This window comes from Mauremys reevesii, linkage group 5 (assembly GCF_016161935.1).
Source record: "Mauremys reevesii isolate NIE-2019 linkage group 5, ASM1616193v1, whole genome shotgun sequence".
Classification (NCBI taxonomy): Eukaryota; Metazoa; Chordata; order Testudines; family Geoemydidae; genus Mauremys; species Mauremys reevesii.
This window is the reverse complement of record NC_052627.1, coordinates 56,753,369-56,776,692: the sequence shown is the minus strand read 5'-3', so window position 1 is coordinate 56,776,692 and position 23,324 is coordinate 56,753,369. Positions and strand designations below refer to the sequence as shown.

Genomic DNA, 23,324 nt, shown 5'->3' with positions numbered 1-23,324 from the left:
CATGCTGCAAAACGTCTGTTAGTCTATAAGGTGCCACAGGATTCTTTGTTGCTTTTACAGATCCAGACTAACACGGCTACCCCTCTGATACATAATATGTTTTGTTAGTAACCCATCTTCTCTAATTCCCATCAAAATCAGACCTAGTCATTATACACTAAAAATCCACATTCCTGCTTGGATGAGGTACAGATCTGTAGAATTCCACATGCATTTTATTGCCACTAATCACGTTCCTTTATACATGTATTTTGGGAAAAATTATCAAAGTATAGCATGTATTGCAAATGATAATGTACCATATGCTCCTGCCTTACATGTGCTGAAATAATGGCAACCAAAAGAACTGTCAAAGCAAATGGAAAAAAGTTTTAGAGCATCTGATTGGCACAACCCAATATTCACCTGCAACATACATTTAAAAACAGGTTCTGACTGGAATTCACCAAAAGAACTTGGAAGCATAGTTTATTCACCAGAAAATGCAAACAAATTAACCAAACAATTTTGGCCCCCCAAACAATTTGTTTTCAGGACTTAGGCTCCATTCACAAAGTGGTGTGAGAAGTAGGAAGTGATGATGATTCTGCTACTGCCTCCTTTCTAAGCTTTAGCCCAGTGATTAGGGCACTCATCTGGATGTGGGGCCCTGGGTTCAATCCTCCTGTCTGTGAAGAAAGAGATCCAAGTTCAGATTCTATCTGTAGAGGCCAGTGCTATGAGACGTTCTGCAGGTTGAGGCCGTTCCTCTCTCTATAAAATACTTGACTAGTCATTGATCCAGAAAAATGAACATGAGAATGATTCTGTAACCTGGTGGTTAGGACAATCCTTGGGAAAATAGGACCCAGGTTTATATTCCTGCATCTTCCAGCCATTTTGTGACTCTAGCCCTTCATTTCCTTTCATTTTCTTTTAAAAAGTGCCCAGAAATGAAATGTTCAATTTGACCAAAATGAACTTTTTGTTGACTTTTTTTGATTTGCCAAAATCTTTTGGAATTTTCAGGTTTGGTTCAAATCAATTTTTTTTCCCCAATTGTTCAGAACTTTCAATGAACCAAAGAATCAGTTATTCACTCTACTCTAATTTGGACATTTTGCTCAGCCTGCATGTGTACAAGAGAAACAACTGAGTGCATAGAAAAATAGCATTTATTAAATCATCTTCTGAGTGTGCATACATATATTTATAAAAGAACAAATACAAAGAGGCATTTTAACAAATAAACCTACTTTAATCCTCAGAGTTTCCATAGTCACTCTACTTAGGCAAAAGAGAATATCTGGAAGATCAACAAACTTGGGTTCCATTAGACCACTTGGGGAATAAATGTTGTGCAACAAGTTATACTAGGAAGCAGACATTTCTTTCATGCTTTAGTTTTTCAGGGTATTTTCAGAGATTTGCAGCAGACATTTATAGTCTGAATACTCTTGGCTATCACATGCTTCCTACATGGGAGTCACTGGCATATCTGAAGCCTCTCCCTTAATAGTGTTTTGCAATGAGGTCTGAGGGCATTCAAGTACTTAAGTAGCTAAGTAATCCTAAAAATGAAACAAAAATCAATATGTAGATATGAAAAATTAAGATAGATACTTGAAAAATCTTTGTCATGGACATATTTTTGGCTTTCCTGTCCTTGATACTACATCCTGTGCAGTACTGAAATAATGAAATAGTTTATTGTGAGTGATTCTGTATGTTGCTCATGCACCCAAATTATGAAATATTAAATCATACTTTCCCTTAATATTTACAGAAAGATGTGATTTTCATATCCTGGCATGTTTGTTATTTTGAGATTAAGCCAGTTATTTATTAGGGTTTACTCTGTAGTTCTTAGAAAAAGAGAATATTACTATTGTAATTGCTCTTCTCACTAGAATCATAATAACATTCACTCCTCATAGTATGTGGTTTAAATCATGAGGAGAAAACACAGTACAGTTAAACAGTTTCATGGTAAACATAGCCTACAAAAGATAAATGAGCTACACATTACCATGATTTCACAGGTGACGGGTGATTTTTCTTGTGTTTACCAAAATAAGCTTTCCTATCTGTGATGGGGTGTAAAGCCCCCAAAGGCAGAAAAAGAATTAAATGGAGCCAAAAACCATTAGTTCACTTGGTTGCACTGATGAAGGGAGGGCAATTTAGAATTAGGCCCAATTTAGGATTAGGCCCAGTGGGGAGAAGTTAGATGTCTAAATTAAGGATGAGTCCCAGCTGAGAGGAGCATTGGTGACTAAGAAAGGAAGAACTTCCTGGCAGTAGAAAAAAGCCAGGAAGTTGTAGGTGATAGTAGGGGCTGGGATAAACTCCTGCGAAGGGAAATACCAGTAAATAGTTATGTGAGATAGTGGAAAGTTACAGAAGTAGAGTGAATGTCTGTGGTGAGTCTTGACAAAAGGATAAGGTGCCAGGAGGCAGACTGGGGGTTGTTGTTTTTTTCTGGAGGAAATACAGAGAGCCTTATTTGGGGAGGTAGATAATCGATGGGCTTCTAGTGAGACAGCCCTGGGAGGTATTTTCTGCCAGGAAGAACTCCATAGAGCTGGGGAAGGGGTGAAGAATTCTGTGGAGGAGAGAGCCCAGTAAGGGGCTAAGGTAAAGGGCCTAGGGGCAGAGTGAAGTAGGTAGAACTCCTGTAAAGAATCTGAGGGAAGTTTAGCTGGTTGCTCGAGTCCCTGGATTGGGGCCAAGAGTTAAGGAAGAGCTTGGTTTCACTTAGTGGCTACTGAGAGGTGGTATGAGAGCACTCAGGTGTGAAGACCTGGCATAAAGTCATTGGACTACTGTTCTGTGGGGCTTTCTCTTACCCCAGAAAGGGTGAAACTGAATGTGACCTGGCTGGAGAGCTGGAATGAGAAGAAGCAGACTCCTGGACAAGAGAGTACTGGAGGAGGAAACTATTGTGGTTTGCCCACCAACAAGGGGGTATGCTAGCTGGTGAGTCACTCTTCTATGCTATCTCTTTATTCAAATATCTTCCCTTCATGGGTTCCCATGAGAAAAATCTAGTGCTGCCCATATGCTATAATCTAAGCAATCCCCCATCCTTGGAGAAGCAGTCTGTTTCCTCTTGCATTCTAACTCTTCCCTGCTTATCCCACTTGTGTAAGATTGATGGTGATGCCATATGAAAAAAGTGAGGACTTGGCCATCTAATAAAAAGTATACACCATCACTTATCCCTGCAATCAACTTTAAAAAAAGCTGGCCCAGGTCCATTATCAGGAAACATGACCTTACTAGACAATACAATATGAAGCCTATAAAAGGCTATGGGAGGAGAACTTCTGCATATACTCTGCAGGGCCAGGGGTGGGCCCCAGCTGCAAAACTCAGATCTGAGTTCAGGTTGTTTTCAAACTCCACCCACAACTTGAACTGTGTTCAGATTTGCAATGTTGCAAATGATGATAGACACACTAATCAGAACTTGGATCTGAGGCTGGATTTTTAAAAATCACCCAAATTGAGCGATTCTGATTTGGGGGGCTGCATCAGGCCCATCTTTAACCAGAAATTCTGTATTAAAAAACATACACACACACCCCTACCTATATTGACCTTGCCAGCATTGGGGGGAAAAAAATCCGGAGTATGTAACTTTATTTAGCACCAGATTTAATTCTTTCCTAAAAGTAACTCTGAAGTGAATCCATTAAAACAAATGGTTGTGCCTGGCCAGAAACCAATTATTATTTTTCATGAATAACTGCTCACCTGTCACTTGGAGCTGTAGCTTAAATGTAACATGACTTGGAAATACTTCTAAAGGAAAGGTGAATTTCTGCCTTTAAAAAGTGTTTCTTTCATCTGATCCAAAGAGTAAAGCTGGGTATGGATACACGACTTACTTCAGTACCTGACTTACCAGTATCTTGGAATATCTCTGGAGCTAAATTATGGATCATGTGCTGACAATGAACAAGAGAGTGGAAGGACATACATCTGTCTCCTATAGCAAAGAATGGGAACATGGATTAAATGTACATCTTGGTGGTTAGCTCACGGTCCCATGGTACACCTCTACCTCGATATAACACTGTCCTCGGGAGCCAAAAAATCTTACCATGTTATAGGTGAAACCACGTTATATTGAATTTGCTTTGATCCACCGGAGTGCACAGCCCTGCTCCCCTGGAACACTGCTTTACTGCGTTATATCCGAATTCATGTTATATTGGGTCGTGTTATATCGAGGTAGAGGTGTAGTACAAAAATGCATCTGCAAAAGCAGATCTTGTGATCTCTCACTTGATTACAGCTACCTTATTTTTCATGGTTGTGGTGATTTTTTTGGTTGATTGGTTTGTTTGTTTTTTAAAGGAGCCTGCTTCAGAAAATGGTTCTCCCTATGGATTTACTACTCTTTCAGATATACTGCTTGCTTGGAGATGGAGTCAAGATCAGAAAGCCTGTAATTTCTGCCTTTCCTGTTCATCAGATCTCTTGATGGTGGCAAGCCTATATGATATGCTATTGCAAAGTATATAGTAGTCAGCTTTACGCTTTGGTCCACCAAAAACAAAGCTCACCCAAGACTCTCCATAACTATGCAGCAATCTGTAAATCATGGTTTGTTTTTTGAAATCTGAATATTTCTGGTGGCGCTCAAACTAGTATTTAACTTCTCTGCACCTGTTGAACTGTCCTTGTCCTGTACCAGTTTAGTTGCAACAGTTTCTAGACTCAAGGCTGTCCATAGAAGATTCCCAGGAGAACTTCAAAAGTCTTGGGAGTTCAAAAAGGGGGAAACAAACTTGGTAGTCCCAGATCAACACTACTGTTTTTCTCTTGACAGATCCAGATTATGATCTAACATAGCTACTAGTTCTAGTGGCAAATCTTGAAAATGCAGTTTCATTCAATTCAGCATCCCTTCCTTCTTCCAATTAAATCTTTTATTTTCCATTATTCTGAGGATGCAGTAACTTCAATCAAAGCATTTGCACAAAAATAAGTTCCCAAGTATCTATTTCACTATTTGCCTTAATTTGATACTTTCTTCCCAATGGGAAGAATTCAGTCCTATTGGATACCATTTAGTGATTGTCTTGACTTTTGGGGGACATCCTCATCTCTAATACTGTACAGCCTGACTAAAAGATTCCTACATATTTAAGTAATCTGTGTAGCCCAAAGAAGCACAGTTTTATTTTTATTAGGGGGTCTCGGCTGTCAAATCTAATTTTAATTTCCAATAAGTATAATCCATTATACTACTTGATGCTCCCACAATGTCACACTCATAGTCTGCTTTCCTGGGTTCACTGAAGCAATCTTTTCTGCTTCTTAATCTAACATGGATCCTCCTAAAATAAAGAAGTGCCATCCCACATATTCCAAACAATCTCTGCCTTCCTTTATTCACCTGAAACAGTGCCTCACTTGTTTTCCCCACAAACTGCAGATGACCTCCAACTTTAAAAGAATGAGTCTTCAATTTGCCTCTTGAAGATACTTAATCCTTGCTCTGTATCCATCACAGTGGCTAGTTAGTGCAAATGTCTATAAAGAAAAACAAATATATATTGGCTTGTTTTTTTAAGGTGAAATGTCCATTGCTCAATGTTTATAAAATATTGTATTCTAGATTACCAGAACACCTGGCATAATGTGCACCAGAACAAAACCAAACTCAATAGAAACTATTATATTTTCCAGTTGAGTGACTGCAGCTATAATTCATTACACTAGTGAATTTTGAAACCCTTTCACAGTGTCTGAATAATCAAGCCTGTATCATTAGGCCGGGTCACAAGTTTCAGCTTCAAGATAGACAACTAAAAGGAGATCTGGGGAGCTGTACTCTCCTTTTATTTGAGGAACACTGGCCCTCTAGAAATTGGGTGAAGAACCATTTTAAATTATGGGCTAGCCCCAACCACTTCAGTGGATGACTTAAATAAAATGCCCCCATTTTAAATCAAGTCTGTCCAATTTGCCTGCTTACTGAGAAATGATAAATTAAAATGCAATAATCGTCTCAGGAAAGGGACAACACAGTTTACTACAATGATGGTTTTATGCATACTATGTATGGAATGACTTCTAAGGACAGTTACACTTAGTGCATTTTTAGTACTGTGTAGTTAAAGATAACTACCAGGACCCTGGAACAGATTAAGGAGTGCTCTTCTCCCTCTGGCCTGATCCTCCTCCATAACCATAGATCCTCAAAGAAGCCACCATTTCCCTGCCCTAATGGGGACTATATTACCTAGGAAAAGAGGTCAAAGTAAGCTGGTCTGATCCGGCATACCGGCAAGTACTTTCACCCCTGCCTAGGAACAAGATGGCAAGAGTTCTGGAGCTAGCACAACATGTCTGTGAGGCTGGCTCTCACCTATTATAGCTGTACCAGGATCAACAGCATTTCAGGGCAGAACTGCTGTTTTGTTCTGGGAAGGGCTGGGGGGAGGAGGAACAATTGTGAATATCTTTTTTGCAGCTGTCTTACAAGGGTTTTATATCCTGATTCTCCCAACTTCTCCACTTCAATTTTCTTGCCAAAGACAGACTTTAAAAAGGCATTTAGCCTCTTCTAAAGGTTGGCATCATTAATGTCAAATCCTCCCTCACTTATCTGCTACTATAGTCTCTTTTGTAAAAGTACCTTTTTATCTTATTGGGTTGGCCCAACACATTGTGTTCTTCTGATGTCAGGGATCTATTTCCTGCCAACTGTGATAGACTCTACATATTGTTTGTTTGGTTGCCACTATGCTCTTCCATTTCCAGTACAGGGTTCCAGTCCAGATCACTCAGTCTGAGTTCTCCTTTATGAAGTCACATAAGCCATTCTTTTTGTTCCCTGATTTTTTTTCAGGAAGTGCTGTGTGCTCTAATTATAGTAGCTTTTAGAATCCTCATCCATTCTGTCACACTGATGGATTCTAGTAGTTCCTCCTGTTGCACCTTGTAAGAATTAACTTTCCAAAATCAGCTTTCTTGAAATGTAATACCTTTTATTCTGAACCTATTCCTTGCAATGTTAAAGTACTTTTGTGGTCATGATACTATAGCCTGCTTCACTAGTATTCTCATCTTTATCGGTAAGATGTAAATGAAGAATGACTTCTCTGCTTTTGATTCATACTTTTTTCTCTGCATAAAACAGAAATTCTAGTGATTCCTTGTCCTACCAATCTTGATACTAATAATCTGCCACAAACATGGTATCTTGAGGCTTCAAGTACCTGGAAAACTGGTCCAAGAATCTTTCTTTCCTCCATGTCCTAATAGTCTGTAGCAGATGCCCACTATTTACTTTTTTGACTTTTATTCTTGTATTCTTACCTTAAAAACTTAACCACTATCTTCTTCATTGTCAAACTCTCATTGGCAGTGTTCAGTAGATAATTTTTTTTAACAAGTAATCCCTGCTTTGTGTCTCACAGCATAGACTGGTGGTCTCTCTATTGATGTTCCACCTAGGAAATCATCCTACCAGGTTTCACTATGCCTCTTAAATCATAATCTCCTTCATTTTCTATCACTTCTAGTTTGCCTTGTTTTCCATAGTCCTTCTATCTTATAGACACTCTTCTTGGTGTACAGTTCTTATTCTTCTGTTGAAGTAAAACTCCTTCAGACTTCTTTGCATATTGGAAGTATCAGTTTGTGAAGTTTCCTCTTCCTCATTTCAGATCTGGTTTAAAGCCTGCCTAACAAGCTCTGCCAGTTCTGAACTAAAATCCACATACTATTTGCTTAATCCAGATGATCTCCATATAGACTTTAGACAGCATTCCACTGATCCATGAATTCAAAACTCTTCTGCCAACATTTTATCTCCAGTATGTCATCTTTCAGTTGGCATCAGAAAGGATCTCAAAGATCAACCCTTCAGTCCTAGATGACATCCTTAATATTATTGGATCATTTGTCTACAATTAGATTAGATAAGGTGAATTCTCAATCATTCTTCAAGATAATCTCCTTGCTTTTTATTCCATCGCCTATCTCCTTTCTCAGGAGAAAGCATACCATACAGTATCAAAGCTTCTTCTGTAGTTGTACTATTAGAGATTGAATTACTATCTTTTGTCTTTATGTTTAATTTATCAAGCATAGTGAGTAACAGTTCTGTCTACCTCATTTAGATACTGGACAAATTATTTAGGTGTTATACTCAGCATGGTCTTATTCCATTCCATTCCCTTCCTGAGATTCTGCCTCAATAGCAGCTGTAGTAAACATGTCAGAAATAATGGTATGTCATAGGGAGAGAATACTTACCTGCTTCTCACTGAAGATGCAGAAGTGGATAACCCCATAATCAGGAAAATAAGAGTATGCTGAAAGCTATCAGTTACACTGTTGCTTCTGCTGATAAATAATATGGCAATATTTCTACATTTTGGTGCACAGTTGCTAACTTCCAGTCACTGCTGAGAAAATTAATGCTGAATAAATCAAATATTACATTTACATGGAATATTTGTACAGATCTGAATTTTTAAATGGACTGCAACTGGCCATGTTCATTTTCCCCTTTGTGTTTACTTTCCAGGAACACTTGAGTAACCTGGATCCTACTGTCAAAATTGGTCATGAAAAGCAGATCTCAGAGGTGCATATGCAAGTATGGTAGGGGCAGAAGCCAAACTTCAAATGTGCATGTACACCCTCCTCCTGTATGAGAACAGAAAACAAGGGCCATAGTGGAGTTAGGCACCAAATGCTTTGAGGCTCTGGGCTGCTGTGACTTACCTGACTAGGCACAGCTATGTAATGCAGTTTGATCCTGGAATAGCTGTGACTTGTCCACAGAGGTAAAAAAACCTGAAAATATACTTTGAATAACAAACTGAGGGAAGCATGAGCTGCTTGCTTTCCCCATACAACAATCAAATACACTTAATCACATGATCAAGCTCATGTCAAATTGTCTGGAACAGCCTGTTTACTGATGGCAAGTGAGCATATCAGTATACACCTTGAGCCACTAAAAGCATAGCTACTAGTAGGACCTAGTGACAATAATCCCATTTCTGTCACTTCCTTCTCCCATCATGCTCATTTTTATTTTTTTAATGTGAGCAAACATGGGATTGAAGATGAGTAGTTGGCAATAACTGGTATGGGGGATGAGTGTAGGGATTGCATGTTATGTATATCTGAGGTCTTCAGGGCATGAGGGAGGGTGTTCCCCATCTAACATGGTTGCTCATCTTAATGGGGAGTGATAGGAAAGACAGCATACTTTAGGATGCAGAATCCATTCTAGTCTGCTTGAAGTGTGTGTGTTGGGTGTGTTTTTGTTTTTTTGTTTTTTAAATCTTAGCTGGTTTTATCATGAAAGTTATGTACTTCTCACTATGCATGAGGAATTAATAACCAGACTAGCATGGTCATGCAGTAGTGTGATTCTTAAAATGCCAATGCATTTATTAATCCTTATACCAGTGACAAGACTCCAACTTTCCTGCTTCGGACAATATCTCTCTCTCTCCCCTTCCTGGCATGTCCCTGATTTCCTCCCTTCTAGCCACATACAAATTTGACTACTCCTCTATCGCTTATCAAACCATGCTAGATTTCCTTCAGGGCAGATGCTACCTGCGCCTGATGAGGATGCATTCCTTGTGAATTCACCACAGAACTTGGAGGTGACCTCATTCATGTCCTTGCATGGACTCCAGTCTGTTGTGATTGCATCCTGTCACTTCATTATCCCATAGGGGTGTGGTTTTTTGTTTTTGTTTGTTTTTTAATGTCTGAATTACAGACACCCTGGCTCTGGGAAATGACTGGTCATGGTTCCTAGTTGTGGGTTTCAAGCATGCTCCCATCTCTTTCACTACTTTGGTGAGGAGGGTGCAGGAGGGCAGAATAGAAAAAGCACTAGAATCTGAGTATCCAAATTCAACATAATGTTCTGGATTGGTGATGTTGGCTTGGACCCTTACACTGGTTTATATGTGTCCCAAGAGTACAGGTATAGCCAATTGTCTTCATAGTGGCTTCATACCTGATATAGGCTGAATAACTAATGAACAGCTGCTAAGTATATCATTAGGACTTGATACAACCTTCATTTCAGCCAGGGTTGTGATGGTAGGCTGCAGAATAGGGTTACGGTGAGACAAAAATGCTGCCTTTTTTTTTTTCATGCATCTTTCATAATCCCTCATCTAGGGAAAAGAAATTTAAATGGTCCAACCTTCTAATCTATGCAGGATGAATCTGAAAGTAGAATCATGTGGCCCAGCCCCCAGGTTATTTTGTGGAAGTTGGTACACTGCATGAGCTGGTCCTGCTAGGGCACAACCTACACAGGAATTGCATATTTAAAACTCGGACTGATCCAAAATCCCCTGACGTCAATGGGACTCCCTCATTTAACATAGGGCACACTTCACCTTCCATTAAAGTTTATCACTTTTCCTTAACTATAAAGTGTTCATTTAATCAAGTGTATCTGTAGAACACTACATTTCAGTCAGGTTCTATCTTAGCTTTCTCTCTTCCAAAAACTAAATTCTTAACTCTTGAAAAAGATCTTCAAGCCTCAATATTACTGTGATGCAGTTCCTTACTTTGCTATTTATATAATATCTTCGTATATAGAATTTTGGAATTCTAAATGGCTATGAATTCCTCATACCATAAGGAATGTAAGATTGTACATATAGTATGCCACTGTAAAGAGAACTTTTCCTTGGATTTCAAGAGTCTTGAATTAGCCTTGACCTTGTTATCCAAATTATTATGGCACTTCTGTTCCTCAAATGAGTGCTTCCTCTAGAGTTGTGAACAGCAAGTAAATTTACTAGCCTATAGAGTGATTAAAATGCCTCTAACTTGCATTTGATATATTATGTGGTGGAAGATGTGTTTTGGGTTTTTTTTACTGTTACACCACAATCTCAGGCACAGTGTTTAAGTGCAGTACTATTGCAGTTACTAAAAAACTTTAATCAGATTACTGTTACATTTGATACTATAAAAATGCCAGTAGATAAATATTAAGATTCAATTAGCTGCACAACAATTTGTTTGGAAATTAATACAGAACTAAGTCAGTGTCCTACTAATTTTTTAAGTTCTTATATTTATAATCTACACTTTCATGCAAATATTAAGTGTATGTAGTATACAAACTGGAAGTTGAAAATAAGGTACATAAATTGATATTGCAATATTAAAGCTACAAGAAACAAAGTTCTGCATATATTATTACTTCTGCTACATCTATCCTACCATTGCCAATAAGACCTAATATTTTAAATATATAGCTCCTTGCATTTGGAACTAAACTATCAGTAAAATCATGACTTGAAATATGCTGGAAACATGTATTTTCAAAATGCATGTCCTGGGCCTCCATACAAGCATGTGGTTGCTAATGTCAACATGCATTAGCAATGGAATTGTACTATACTTAGATGTGGTTCAACCACATCTATGGGCTGAGCCATTAAAGAGCATTTTTAAAAAAAGAGAAGAAATAAACTAGGTGAAAGGGAAAATGTCCTGTCGGCTAAAACAATCAAGTATATCTATAATTAGTATAAAATTGTTCAAAATAGACTGCAGATTAATTATTAATATCTAGTAGAAAATAATCATACCATACAGAGTGTTACATGTTTTTATTGCTCATAAAGACTTCAAAACATTTTGATCATGTATCAAGAACTTGAATTTTATTAATTAACCAGTGAAGATTTGTAATTCCCTCTCCCTAAAGGACTGCAACTGTTTGACAGGAGAAAGTAAACTCTCTCTAATCAAGCCCAACTTTTTTTTTTTTAAATTAGTAATACTTTCCTAAAAGGTAACTACTAAGCAATTACAAACCTCAAACTCATGAGCCTTATGCCAATAGAAAAAGGATCTTTAGTGAATAAATACAGTTAAAGGAATAATATTTTTTGAGGCATGAGTGAGTTTGTTTGTTTGTTTGTCTTTCAGCAAGACAGAGTGAAGTGAGAAATGCCCAGCTGCTTCAGCTGGAACCAACACAAAACTTCATCTGCTTTATTCAGTTCTCAAAATAGGGCACAGGTCTGTTTTCTTTTTCTTTTTTTTATTAAGTACAGTAGGCTGAATTTAGACTGCACCATTATTCCCGTAGCTCCCAAAACACTCTCCCAATTTAGAGACCATTGGTAGATGAGAAATGTGAAAGTTGCAGAGCTTTGGTGGTGATTTGTTTGGCAATCCATTAGCCATAGCAAATTTACCCCATCTTTAGGAACAAAGATGACAACTGCTATAGCGTGACTAACCCTTGTCTGTCTGCTGCTTTCAATCTCATGTGTCTGACATGAGTGGACCTCTCGTCTAATACAAGGGAAGAGGATTTCTCATCTAAGGTGTTCACATTGCTGCTCTTGACCTCCTTGAAAAAATATGATGATGGTCTGCATTTGCTTATTGCTACATTGCTGTGGGAGCCCATCACAGAATTTTGAATGTTGGTTACATATTTATAATGCACATTTTAAATTATTTTTAAAATTTTACTAATTCCATATTTATAATTTCACCGTAGTCCTTAAGCTCCCCTTTTTGTAGTGTACATAGTCACAAGTGTTTTTCCAAATTGCATTTTATTTCTTGATCTAGTTTGGCTCTTATAATATAATGCTATTTTCTTGTCCAATGTTATCTTTGCTAGTGATAGCTGTTAAAATGCTGCTAAAATACATATAGTGCCAACAAGTGACATGCTCCTATGAGCTGCAAGCAGAAAACAAGTGGGGTTTCCCTTGAATTTGTGGAAAACTTGTGAGCATCCTGTACCTTCTCCCCCTCCCCCAGGAGTGCTTTATTCTTCCTGCAGCCATCACTACACAGAGTATAATAGAAAACAGACACACAATTAATACATAAGATAGATTTTTTTCATATTAGAAGATTTGACTTTAAAAAAAAATACAGATGCAATCATGTCAACCCCCTACGCCCCCTCCCCCCCAAACAAACAAAAAATGTCAGGGGCTTGCTTTCTTTTACACTCACACTTATTATGGAAAAGAAAATTTAATTGCAAACAAACTTTATTCTTTGAAAAAGTTAAACTTATGCAAAAGAAGGGAGTCATTTAGTATACAAGGTGATTGTATAGTCCACAATTGATACTATCACATTATTGTGATTTGCAGGATTACTTAAGTCATTAAATAGAGGTTTTTACCCTACTTATGAACTGCAAATTGTAGCCCATACTTTGTAGCTCTGTTTAAACAAATTATCTGTATTCCAAACCAGACTTGACACACAAGGAAAGAAGAGAATAGAAGGTTCCTAATTTTTGTTAGAATACATATCAGTACATTTCTCCCTTTTCAGCTACATTATGTGTGAATATAGTCTGCTAGTGTGGGCATAGTGAAATATTGGTTTTCAATTAAAAACAACAGTAATTGTACTATTTAATTCTGTCATCCTAAAGTCTGGCCTTACAACTGTCTTAGGCTTCTTGAGTTAACATTTATCAAGTTCATCATAAACTTCAGATGGATGCTTGGACAGAGTAGACAATAACTGAATTAAAAAGCGGGCCTCAATGGCTACCTAGGTTCATGCACATGCATAACTTTACTTTTATGAGTAATGTTGTGGGTCAACTGACATCTGGAAAACTACTCCTGCATGTCTTTGCAGGATCATGATCACAACCCTGAACTCTAAAACAAATGTGTATAAAATTGGGCATGTTCTTAAGCACCTTACTGAGTCAGGGCCTTAACATACAGCTGTCTCTTCAGACTTTATTTTTCACTGAGAAAATAAAATTAGAATATATTTAACATCTTAAAATAAAAAAAATCAAACTTCTAAAATTTCAGCTGTAAGTGAAATATTTAATGTCATTCTCATTAGCTTTAGTGTTCACTTTTAAATACACAAGTTTTTCTGGGTCATGAAGGCAAAGGGTAACACTTTACCCCTATTAACTGCTTGTTACCCTTGCATGCAGTGTATGGGGTATCAGTATCCCTATTTTACAGATGTGGAAAAGGAGGCACAGAGGTTAAAGCAAAAATGTTCAGACTTGTGTGTGTATAAATGTAAGCATCCAACTTTAGGTACCTACATAAATGGCCTGATTGTGCAAGTATAGCCCTTCTAAAGTGCCTGTTGAAGTTCATGGTAACTTTGGGTGCTCAATCCCTCAGGAGTTAGGGAGCCAAATTTTGATCCTTGAGACTCAGCACAGGCTAACATCTCTATCTTAACTAGCCAAAGCCCAAATGTGGAATGCAGGAAACTTAAGCTGTGAACTTCTTTTGTTTACTGTAAATAACTCTGTACCTTCAGTTACATAATTCTTCAATGCTAATGTAAATAACTTTCAATCATAAATTTGCAACCCTCACTTTTGTATATCTTATTGCTAACTCTGGGTCTACAATGGGTGACTGCCCTCAAGATGGGGGACATCTGAGCAATGTGGATGTCAAAGTCTCTGAGTTGGGATTAATCCTTTGTAAACTCAGTCCTTGCTCAGACCACGCTGGTTCTCACACACTTGAGCTTCCTCTTGCAGCCAACGGTTGGATGCTCAGCAGAGATGGTTCAGCAGCAGGCAGTTTGTGCTGGTTTTAGCACCACCGGTGTATTGGGCTAGAGCTGCCCTCTACAACTGTGAGATGATGCTGGGGTTGTCCCTTGTTCCCCCCCCCCCAAAAGATCAAACAGCTAGGGCTATGGGTTTTCAGGACCCCAGGGGCCAACTCTGGGGTGTAACTATGAAGGAGGGAATTGTAGGAAAAAACCTGTAACAAGCTTTCACCCCAATGACTGGTTTGAGCACATGGGTGGTGAAACAATTTGCATAATAGGGGTGACATTGAACAAACTGTAAATTCACCCTGTATAGGATGGAAACTACTTCAAGCGCGGGGGTGTTAGAACCCCTAGTTCCACAAGCGGTTTCCAGGCTCTGTGGGCACAAGGCTGGGGGTGGAAAGAGAGGGCTTCGTGGGGGGAAGCTGCTATTCGCCCTAGGGAGGGCGAAGGCCGGCTCCCGCACCTGAAGCTAATCAGCACACACCTGCGGGGAGAAAGCCAGCCGGGCTGTGTGTCAGGCTGGCCAGGAGTCAGCCCCGCGCTAACTTTCACCATTCCAGCGCGGTCAGAGCGGAGCCGGATTTCCCTCGCCCGCTGGAGCCAAGGAGGTGTCCCCCGACCGGGCTTTAAGGAGGGCAGGGCTAGTGCCCGGGGGCAGCACCAGCCCTATGGCCGCGGGTCAGCGCGAACCCGTCACGGCCCTTCCAGCCAGGGCAGAAGGTGGCTCCCGCCGTGCGTCACCGCACAGAGCCCCGGCCGCGGCAGCAGCCGCCCCTGCCCTCCATTCACGGGCGGCGGCAGCAGCGGCAGCAGCAGCAGCAAGCGCGTCTCTCCGGCTGCGGCGTGGCCCTGCCCGCTGGCCGGGCCTGCCCCCAGCCCTGCTAGGTGTCTGGGCGAGCGCGGCGCGGCCAGCCAGAGCAGAGCGACTCCAAGTCCCTGCGGCGCTCGCTCCTCCTGCCGCCGCCGCGGGGAAGGCGGGGGTGGGCTCCAGCGCTTCAGACTGGTGCTGTCAGAGCCGAGAGACACGCTCCGCCTGGGGAGAAGGGAGGGAGCTATACTCCTCCCCCCACCGCCACCCTGGCCTGCCTCCCTCCTTCCTTCCTCCCTCCCTCTCCTCCAGCAGCTCCACAAACCAGGAACCAGAGCCAGCTGCAGCCTCCTGTGCGTGAGAAAAACACGGGGAAGCCAAGCGGGGAGTGCGGAGCAGCGCCAGGAGAGGGAAGGTGAAGGAGGACGGACGCAGGAGGGGAAGCACGGAGGGGTTGTCAACATAAAAGGGAGGAAAAAGTTTACACCCGTGTTACTCTCGCCTCCCTCTTCCTGGGTGGCGTCGCTGGGAGTTTTACCTGGAATGACAAGTTTTTTTCAGGGTGGCTCTTTCTCCGACCCCCCCCCCTTCCAGCAGCGGATGAGGGTGTGACACAAGGGGGAACCCGCCCCGCCACCTAACACTCTATGGTGGGAGCTGTCACCAAGAGCAGAGAGGAGCTGATCCGGGTGGACTTCACTGTATCCAGCTCCACTGTTACAGTGCTGCAGCCCCCCGTGGGGCTGGAGTCAGAGAGGAACTGCTGCCGCTGGGGGTTGTGTGTGAGAGTGTTACAGCCCCCTTCTTCCAGGATATAACTAAAACCACCTCGAGCATTTTCAGTCGCATCTTCATCATTCGTTTCCTCCTAATTCTTGCTATTGCTGCTTGTTGGATGGCTTGTTGGCAGTAGCTGGGGGTCTTGCCTCCTCCAGCCGCCCCACCATGTCCTAGATAAGGTGAGTGCAGTCAAATCACTTTGCACAGAGTCCTGGGGGAAAGGGCGGGTAGAGAGCGTTTCTTTATGGGGAAAGCAATAGAGCAAAAAAGCAAGGATCAGCTATGTTAGTTTGGAGGGCAATGTGTTGAGAGGGGAGAACTAATAACTGTGTCTACAGAGATTTTCAACAGAAAGATTGTGTGTCCAGGTCAAGATCGATCCTATTAAAATCAGCTAAAACTTAGGTTTAAAAAAAAACAACCCCATGCCCATTGCTTAAATAATAATTCATTAGCAGCCGTGTCTCTGGGTAGCTCTTCTGGGTCTGGGAGCCTGGCTCATTTCTCGGCCCATGTCTACTGCTGGGTCTGGAAGTGGAGATCAATTTTTGGCAGAATATTAAAACATGGAAGGCACGTGACTTTTTAAAAAATAATCCTAAAGTAAATACGTTACTGCGCCCGTCTGATAAAAAATGTAACCCCCTGTTTTCTAAAATATAAATTCCACGGAATATTTAAATATATTTCTCTACTCTTAAACCGCTTTTATTGCACGATTCTTCTGCAGATTTCCCTTTTTCCCAGGGTACCTCTAATTTTATGGGATTTGCTCGGGGCGTGAGGGAGTTTATTCTTGTCTGGGAATTAAATGGAGAGAAATGGGATCGCGGGGCGGGGGGAGTGTCTGTGTCAGGTTTTAGCTGGCGAGAAAGAGAAGCTCTCTACACCATTGCTGCTGGTGTCAAAATCTGGAGAAGGAGAAACATACATTTTCATTGACTGATGCTTAGGAGTGCCCGTCGTTATTGCTGATTTTGAAGCCCAGGGTTAAAGGATGTTGGTAAAGAACTACTGAGGAATGTATCATTTTAAAGTTTACATTGTTCTTTTCTTTTTAAAATATTTCTAAACTTTGGAAACAAGCAAGCAAACAAGGAGGGTGAAATTAAATGCTTCAGGCTCCAGCCAGCGACTCGAGTTTTAAAACCGTTTTTATTGCCCTCACTTATCATTTACCCTCACTTGAAAAGGAGGAAAAGAGAGAAAATCTGTGCGCAGCATTTACAAAGGCTACACTAGGCGCAATAAAATGAACCCAGAGGCAAGCAAAGGACAAGTCCTTGAACCTTAGTGAGTTTCTCTGTTTTAAATCATTACTGCATCGATAACATGCATATTCATGCATTGTTTAAACACGGAAATTGAAATGGAAACGTGATAGTCTTGCTGCACGGGTAAGAGGCGATGATTATAAGCACAGAAAGGAAAAGGCTGCGTCCTTCCAAATTTGCTCCCTGGCCAGTCAAGCTGCCCACCTTGGCGCAGGTGGAGTTAACTTTGTCTCCAGGAGACTGCGGTGGGCGGAGACAAAGGCTCCCTTTTTATAGACCCTAGTTTCTAGCTCTACCTGAGGAGAGGACCCCCCCCCCCCTCCCAAGCCTGCCTTCAGTCAAAGGGGTGGGGAGTGAAATGGACAAAAACCCCAGCGGGGAGGGCACGCTCTGCATCACAGCCCTGCCAAGACTCCGTTGGGAGGGGACCTCCCTCCTGGATTCATTTCAAGGCACTTTTAAAAAGTATTTCCCTCGTTAGTTTATAATGAGGCGTTTTTAACTCCTCCAGTCGATAACAGCGGGCCACTGTCCTGACTCCACTCCGGCTGGGGAACTGGACTAGAAGGGATGTTTGGAGGGCTGCACGTTGCATTGGGAGAGGTAGCTCTGTCCTAGGCTCTGCGCTCTCTTAACGAGCCTCTGTGGCTTTAAGGAGCGATACATTTTCCAGCCTGTGTCGCAGCAACTTTGTATCAGTCATGTCGCCCGCCCGTTGACTGAAACGGCTTTCGTCCAATGAGAAACCCTCCTGAGCCCAATAGCGCGGCTCTTCTCTTTCCCTCCGCCAGTGGAGGCAACCGAAGGGCGGGATATTAACTTGAACTTTATCTGAGCATGTGACATGTTTTTAAAAGGACTTGGCACCTTTTTTTTTCCTTCGTCTGCCCTGCTCAGTGTCATTGGGCGACGTAGCGAACTTCAGGTTAAGAGGGAAGCCAGCGGATTTACCTGCTGGCGAATAATTATTTCTTGTTCTAATGTGAAACCATCTGCATTTTCTGGCCTGGATGTTGGATTTAGGTGGGTTACACTTTAATGGAAATGCGGACTGTAGCAACAGGTAGAGACAGACAGCGCAGGTGTCCGGGGGAAGTACTCTCAGTTCTTGTCCTCTTATGGCTCAGTGTCGTTGTATCCACTTTGCAAAGGAGGTAGGGCTTTGCGTTGTTTTGTTTTTGCAAGGGGAGATGGGGCTTCAGATGTCCCTTTTTGGTGCCGGAGATGCTGCATGTTTTTATTATTTTATGATTTTAGTCTAGTCTCTTGGTCGTTTACAAGTGTGTCTTGTACCCAAGCTTTCCCACACCAAGAGAGATTTCCCCCCCCCCCCCAAAGTTTTGTTTGTTGCATTTTAAAAAGCAGATCCACAGATCAGATTTGTAATTGTTTGTTAGGAATAGGTCAGTAAGTTTCAACAACTTCCAATATAAAATCAGCTGTCTTAAACCTAGGTAGAAGTCAGAGTACATGCAGTGATCTGTTTAATGTTCATCAATCTGTAATTTGGTTTTATTTATATATATTAAATCAATTTGCTAGCTATGTTTCATGGTTATTTGGTTTCAGTGACAAACATCCTCAACGTTTCCTTGATTTCTCTGGCATCATTTTGTTTTGTACGGTTAGTCAAAGAGGACTATTCCTTATGTTCCATTCTTGGCCTTTTATTCAGATGTACTGTACAGATCCATTTGTGTATTGTAGTCTAATCATTTTCATACTGTAAATTAGAATTATGTGTCTCCCAGACCTAGCTAACTGTGCCTATCTTTTATAATCCAATATAGAATATCTAATTTTTCCATGAAAATATAAAGCTAAACTGTTTAGTGGGGGGGTGGAATGGGATGTGAGGAAAAAAAGCACATTAAAACATAAAGAAAATACTTTCCATACTCCATTTTCTATCTTGGTAATTTTTCATATTTGTATAATAAAGCTTTCTGTAGCTGTGTGATCCTATTCTGAAGCCTTAATTCTGAGTTTATGCCATCACAGAATGTTGTCTTGAAAATAATTAAGAAATAATAAATTACGCATTCTATCACTGTAGGATAAGTGAGAGAAGGTGATTGGTATTGAGGGAGAAAATTCTAAATTCAGCAAAGATATCTTTTGATAATTAACACACAAGGCAAAGCAAATAGCCATTTGTCTTTCATCTAATTCTTATCTGTTTAATATGACATTGCTAAGAAAAAACAGAACTAGTTCATTTTTAATCCTTAATGCAAATAGGGAAATAAATTCAATCCATGTTTTCAAACTATTGTAATCCTAAATAAAAAATTAAATAACTTGAAGAAATAAAAAATTAGAAAAATAAGTAGAGATTTTTAAAACAATTCAGCAACTAGGAATATGCCACATTCCCTCCCCTCATGCTGCACACACACAATCCCATGTAATGCTCTATGTTTTAGGACAAATGGAGAAACAAATATATCCACTTTTTTTTCTTCTTCAAGGGGCATATACTACCTTTGTTTTGCATGTGGCACACCCTTTACCATTCATGGGAATTCTGCAAAAGAAAGACAATGTGAGCCATTTTCTGCTCTGTTACCCTGTGCAATGCTGCTGAAGTAACTGTGATTGCCTGGGAGTCATTGACAGAAGAATATGGTCCCCAGTCCTTAACTTTGCATTTAAGATTTGCAGCTGTCAGACTTCTATCTGCTTTCATTTGTAAATGGTACTTCACTGACTTGGGACAGTCAGGTCTGAGGATAAAACTTGGATCTCCTGAGTAGTATTACATCTAGGTCATCAAAGTGGCACACTGATGAATGATATTTAAAGAAAACTCAAATAACAAAAAAGAAATGACATTTCTAAGTTAGTCACTGATTTAGATACCTCTACCCCGATATAACGCTGTCTTCGGGAGCCAAAAAATCTTACCGTGTTATAGGTGAAACCGTGTTACATCGAACTTGGTTTGATCCGCTGGAGTGCACAGCTCTGCCCCCCCCCCCCCCCGAGCGCTGCTTTACCGCGTTATATCCAAATTCGTGTTATATTGGGGTAGAGGTGTATTAGAATTTAAAAAAACTGGATTTAGTTCTGATTTCCTTACACTTAGATGACCTTCCCAGTACAGGGATTCCAGGTACCATATAATTTCATTTTATTTGACCGTTGCTGAGAAATGGGTTTTATGCCTGATTGTCTGGCGACTTGGACTGCAAAGACTGCATTTGTTGAATGTTCGGTGGTGAAACACTTAGGTCACAAATGTTAATGTTCAAGTACATTTTTGATGTTGGGGGAACAGGTTTGTTAAAAATAAATATTTATAAAATGGCAAATGCATAAGTATAATTTCCAGCATAAATACAGTCCCTCCCTCCATTGTCAACACTTGTGAATTAGACTCGGGGCTAAAACTTCTTAGAGATTTGTAAAAATGTCAGTACAGTACATGGGATATAGATAGGATGTGCATACGCAAGTCAATGGATTCTTTTATCAATTTTTGCTTTTAAAAAACAAACCACCCCAGACCTGATCCCATCAGCAATCCGAAATAGACTTCTTAGCATTAGTACCCACTGCAATACTTATTGATGACAATAATCAGCACTGCCAAGGAACCTGTTTGTCTCGTGTTTTTATTTATAATTTTAGACGTAGCTTATATCAGGCTATATATAAATCTTTCCAGGCTTTTTACCCCTCCCAAAATGTATCTTCCAAAGAATGGACCTCTTACTATAGCTGCTGGATCAGGGAATTTGCCACTTTGACTGCTATAGGCTTTGATTTGTTAAGCTTTTCAAGCTTATGTGCCTAATGCTTAGGCACTAAAGATGAAATTTACCCCTGTGCAGTGGTGTCTATGCACCACTTAAATTCTATGGCTTAAATGGATATAAGTGGTGCACAAGTCTTCTGCCGGGCCTCTGCACAGGATTGAAATTCACTCTAAATCCATATTTATGCCTCTAAATGAGTGTTCTCACTTTTAGAAATGCTGAATTGCTCCATGGCTTCATTTGGTTTTTAATATGTTTAATATGTTTCTTTAGGAGTCTAAATATTGGTTTATGTGTGTAACTGTAGGCATTTATGTTTGAAAATTTTAACCTATATGAACACACTTTGACATGTACGTAACTGGTTTATTGAAGACCATCGAAATTTTGGCTGTGCAAGGAATTCAACTTGATGCCAAACATAATGCTTTTATTGGTCCATAATTTCGTAGATTTTTGTGCAGCACTTGTGGCTAAGGCACAGCTGTCTACTTTTAACCTCATCCTTGATGGAACTGTCAGCAGTGATAGGTACACATAAGTTTCTATCTGTTCTATGACTTCACTGCAGCTGCATTTCAACACTTTATGTATCGTCTCTTTTCCAAGATGCATGTCGTCTTCTTGGCATTTATTATATATCCAAGCGGACTACATAAATTTTCCTAGGTAGCAAGGAGTCTAACCATTAATTCAAATGTATGCCAGTTATGATGTCATCTGCATAAACTAAGGAGCTTAACTCAAGATCACCCAATGTCATGGTCTCCAACTTGTCTACCATTCTTAATGTCCAGTTTAAGAACATGATGAAAAGCGATCATGATTCCATGCACCCTTGTCTTACACCAAACTTTGACTTGAACCAGTTGCTTGCTTTTCCAATGATTCTTATGGCACTGCAGGAGTCCTTATACAATTACATACATGAGTTTAATGATCTTATCTGAAACTTTATGGAAAGTAGCAAAATCATATAATGTTTCCTTCCAAACAGTATTACGCTCTGGTCAGCTGATTTAATTAAGTAGACATCTGACATCTGGAGGCAGTTCAGATGAAAGTTCTTCCAAAGGTGGCAGGTGTAAAGTCCAATGATTTTAAGACAAATAAAGAAATTAGATGGAGAGGAGGATGTGAAATTGGGTTTTCAGATTGGCTGCCATTTGAAAAAGATTACTTTGGTGGAGGCATTGCAGAAGTCAAACACATAAGATGCCAAAGAAAATAATACAAACACCACCACAGTCAGTCCAACCTAGAAGGTGACCACTGACTAGATGGTGGGATATTGTATGCAGGGACATGATGAGGCAGGCCTTAATGGAGGAACAAGCTATGGATAGGAATCAGTGGTGATGCCATACTGCTCCCTATGTCTACAAAGATGCTTTTGGCTGAAAAAAAGAAGAAATTCAGGATCAGGGCTCTTTATATATTTTAAGCAAAAAGCATAAATCCTGTTTTCAAATTCTTTTATTTAGGTTGAGTACAAACTTTTTAAAAAATTGGGGAGGAAAAAATGTTATGGTTTTAAATAGATTAGACATTAATGTTGAATACTGAGCACTCAATATATTGATCAAACTAAAAAAAACCTTTTGTATACTGTAAGGTTTATAAGTATTAATGTTTAATTTTGTACATAACTTTTAAAATCACTAAAATAGTCATTGAACTAACATTTAATTCAATAAAGTCTTTATTTGTTAGATTTCTTTTCAAAATAATGTAGGACTAGATAGTACATTTTATGCACAGCTGTGGTAGGTGAGGAGTATTTTGCTTACAGCCTTTTTCAAGGTACAGCTCATTTTCTACCAGGCCTGGCTGGCATAGAGGGCAGTGTGGAATCATGGGTCCATTCACTGCCTGTCCTTCTCCTCCCACCTTACTTATTTGTTCTCTGGAGGGAGCATTGGCTGTGCAGGTTTTGTGCTTCCCTCAGCTCCCAGAGGTAAAGTTTAATAGCCCTCTAAAGTAGTTGCATGGGCAGGAGGTGATCTGTACACCCTCCTATTTGTCTGCATGGCTATGTTACGGCTAATCAGAATCTATGGTTGCTGTTTTAAAACAGCATTTATGATATTAGATTTTATGTAGAGAAAATAACACCACATGATAAAAGTATTTTACATTTATTAACATCTCTGA

General features: G+C 40.1%; 1 protein-coding gene and 2 long non-coding RNA genes across 7 annotated transcripts in view; 2 read left to right on the top strand and 1 right to left on the bottom strand.

The window, feature by feature from the left end:
• Positions 1–451: 451 nt before the first annotated feature.
• Positions 452–6,786, bottom strand: LOC120406718. The gene is made up of 4 exons (XR_005599520.1): positions 6,635–6,786; positions 5,390–5,526; positions 3,890–3,973; positions 452–668 (listed from the first exon to the last, which is right to left on the bottom strand). It is a non-coding gene; the product is annotated as an uncharacterized LOC120406718 (long non-coding RNA).
• Positions 2,298–4,624, top strand: LOC120406720. Its single transcript, XR_005599522.1, has 2 exons — positions 2,298–2,958; positions 4,345–4,624. It is a non-coding gene; the product is annotated as an uncharacterized LOC120406720 (long non-coding RNA).
• Positions 6,787–18,020: 11,234 nt separating the features above from the next.
• NR3C2 (nuclear receptor subfamily 3 group C member 2) overlaps positions 18,021–23,324 on the top strand; it is a 258,185-nt gene continuing 252,881 nt past the window's right edge. For 4 of the 5 annotated variants that reach the window (XR_005599519.1, XM_039541769.1, XM_039541767.1 and 1 more), the window contains exon 1: positions 18,021–18,432. Coding sequence is in view for 4 of the 5 variants with exons in the window: in XM_039541769.1 (XP_039397703.1) it covers positions 18,420–18,432 (13 nt within the window). In the remaining variant the exon portion in view is untranslated. The remainder of the gene's footprint in view (positions 18,433–23,324) is intronic. The other variant, XM_039541768.1, reaches the window with a different exon arrangement.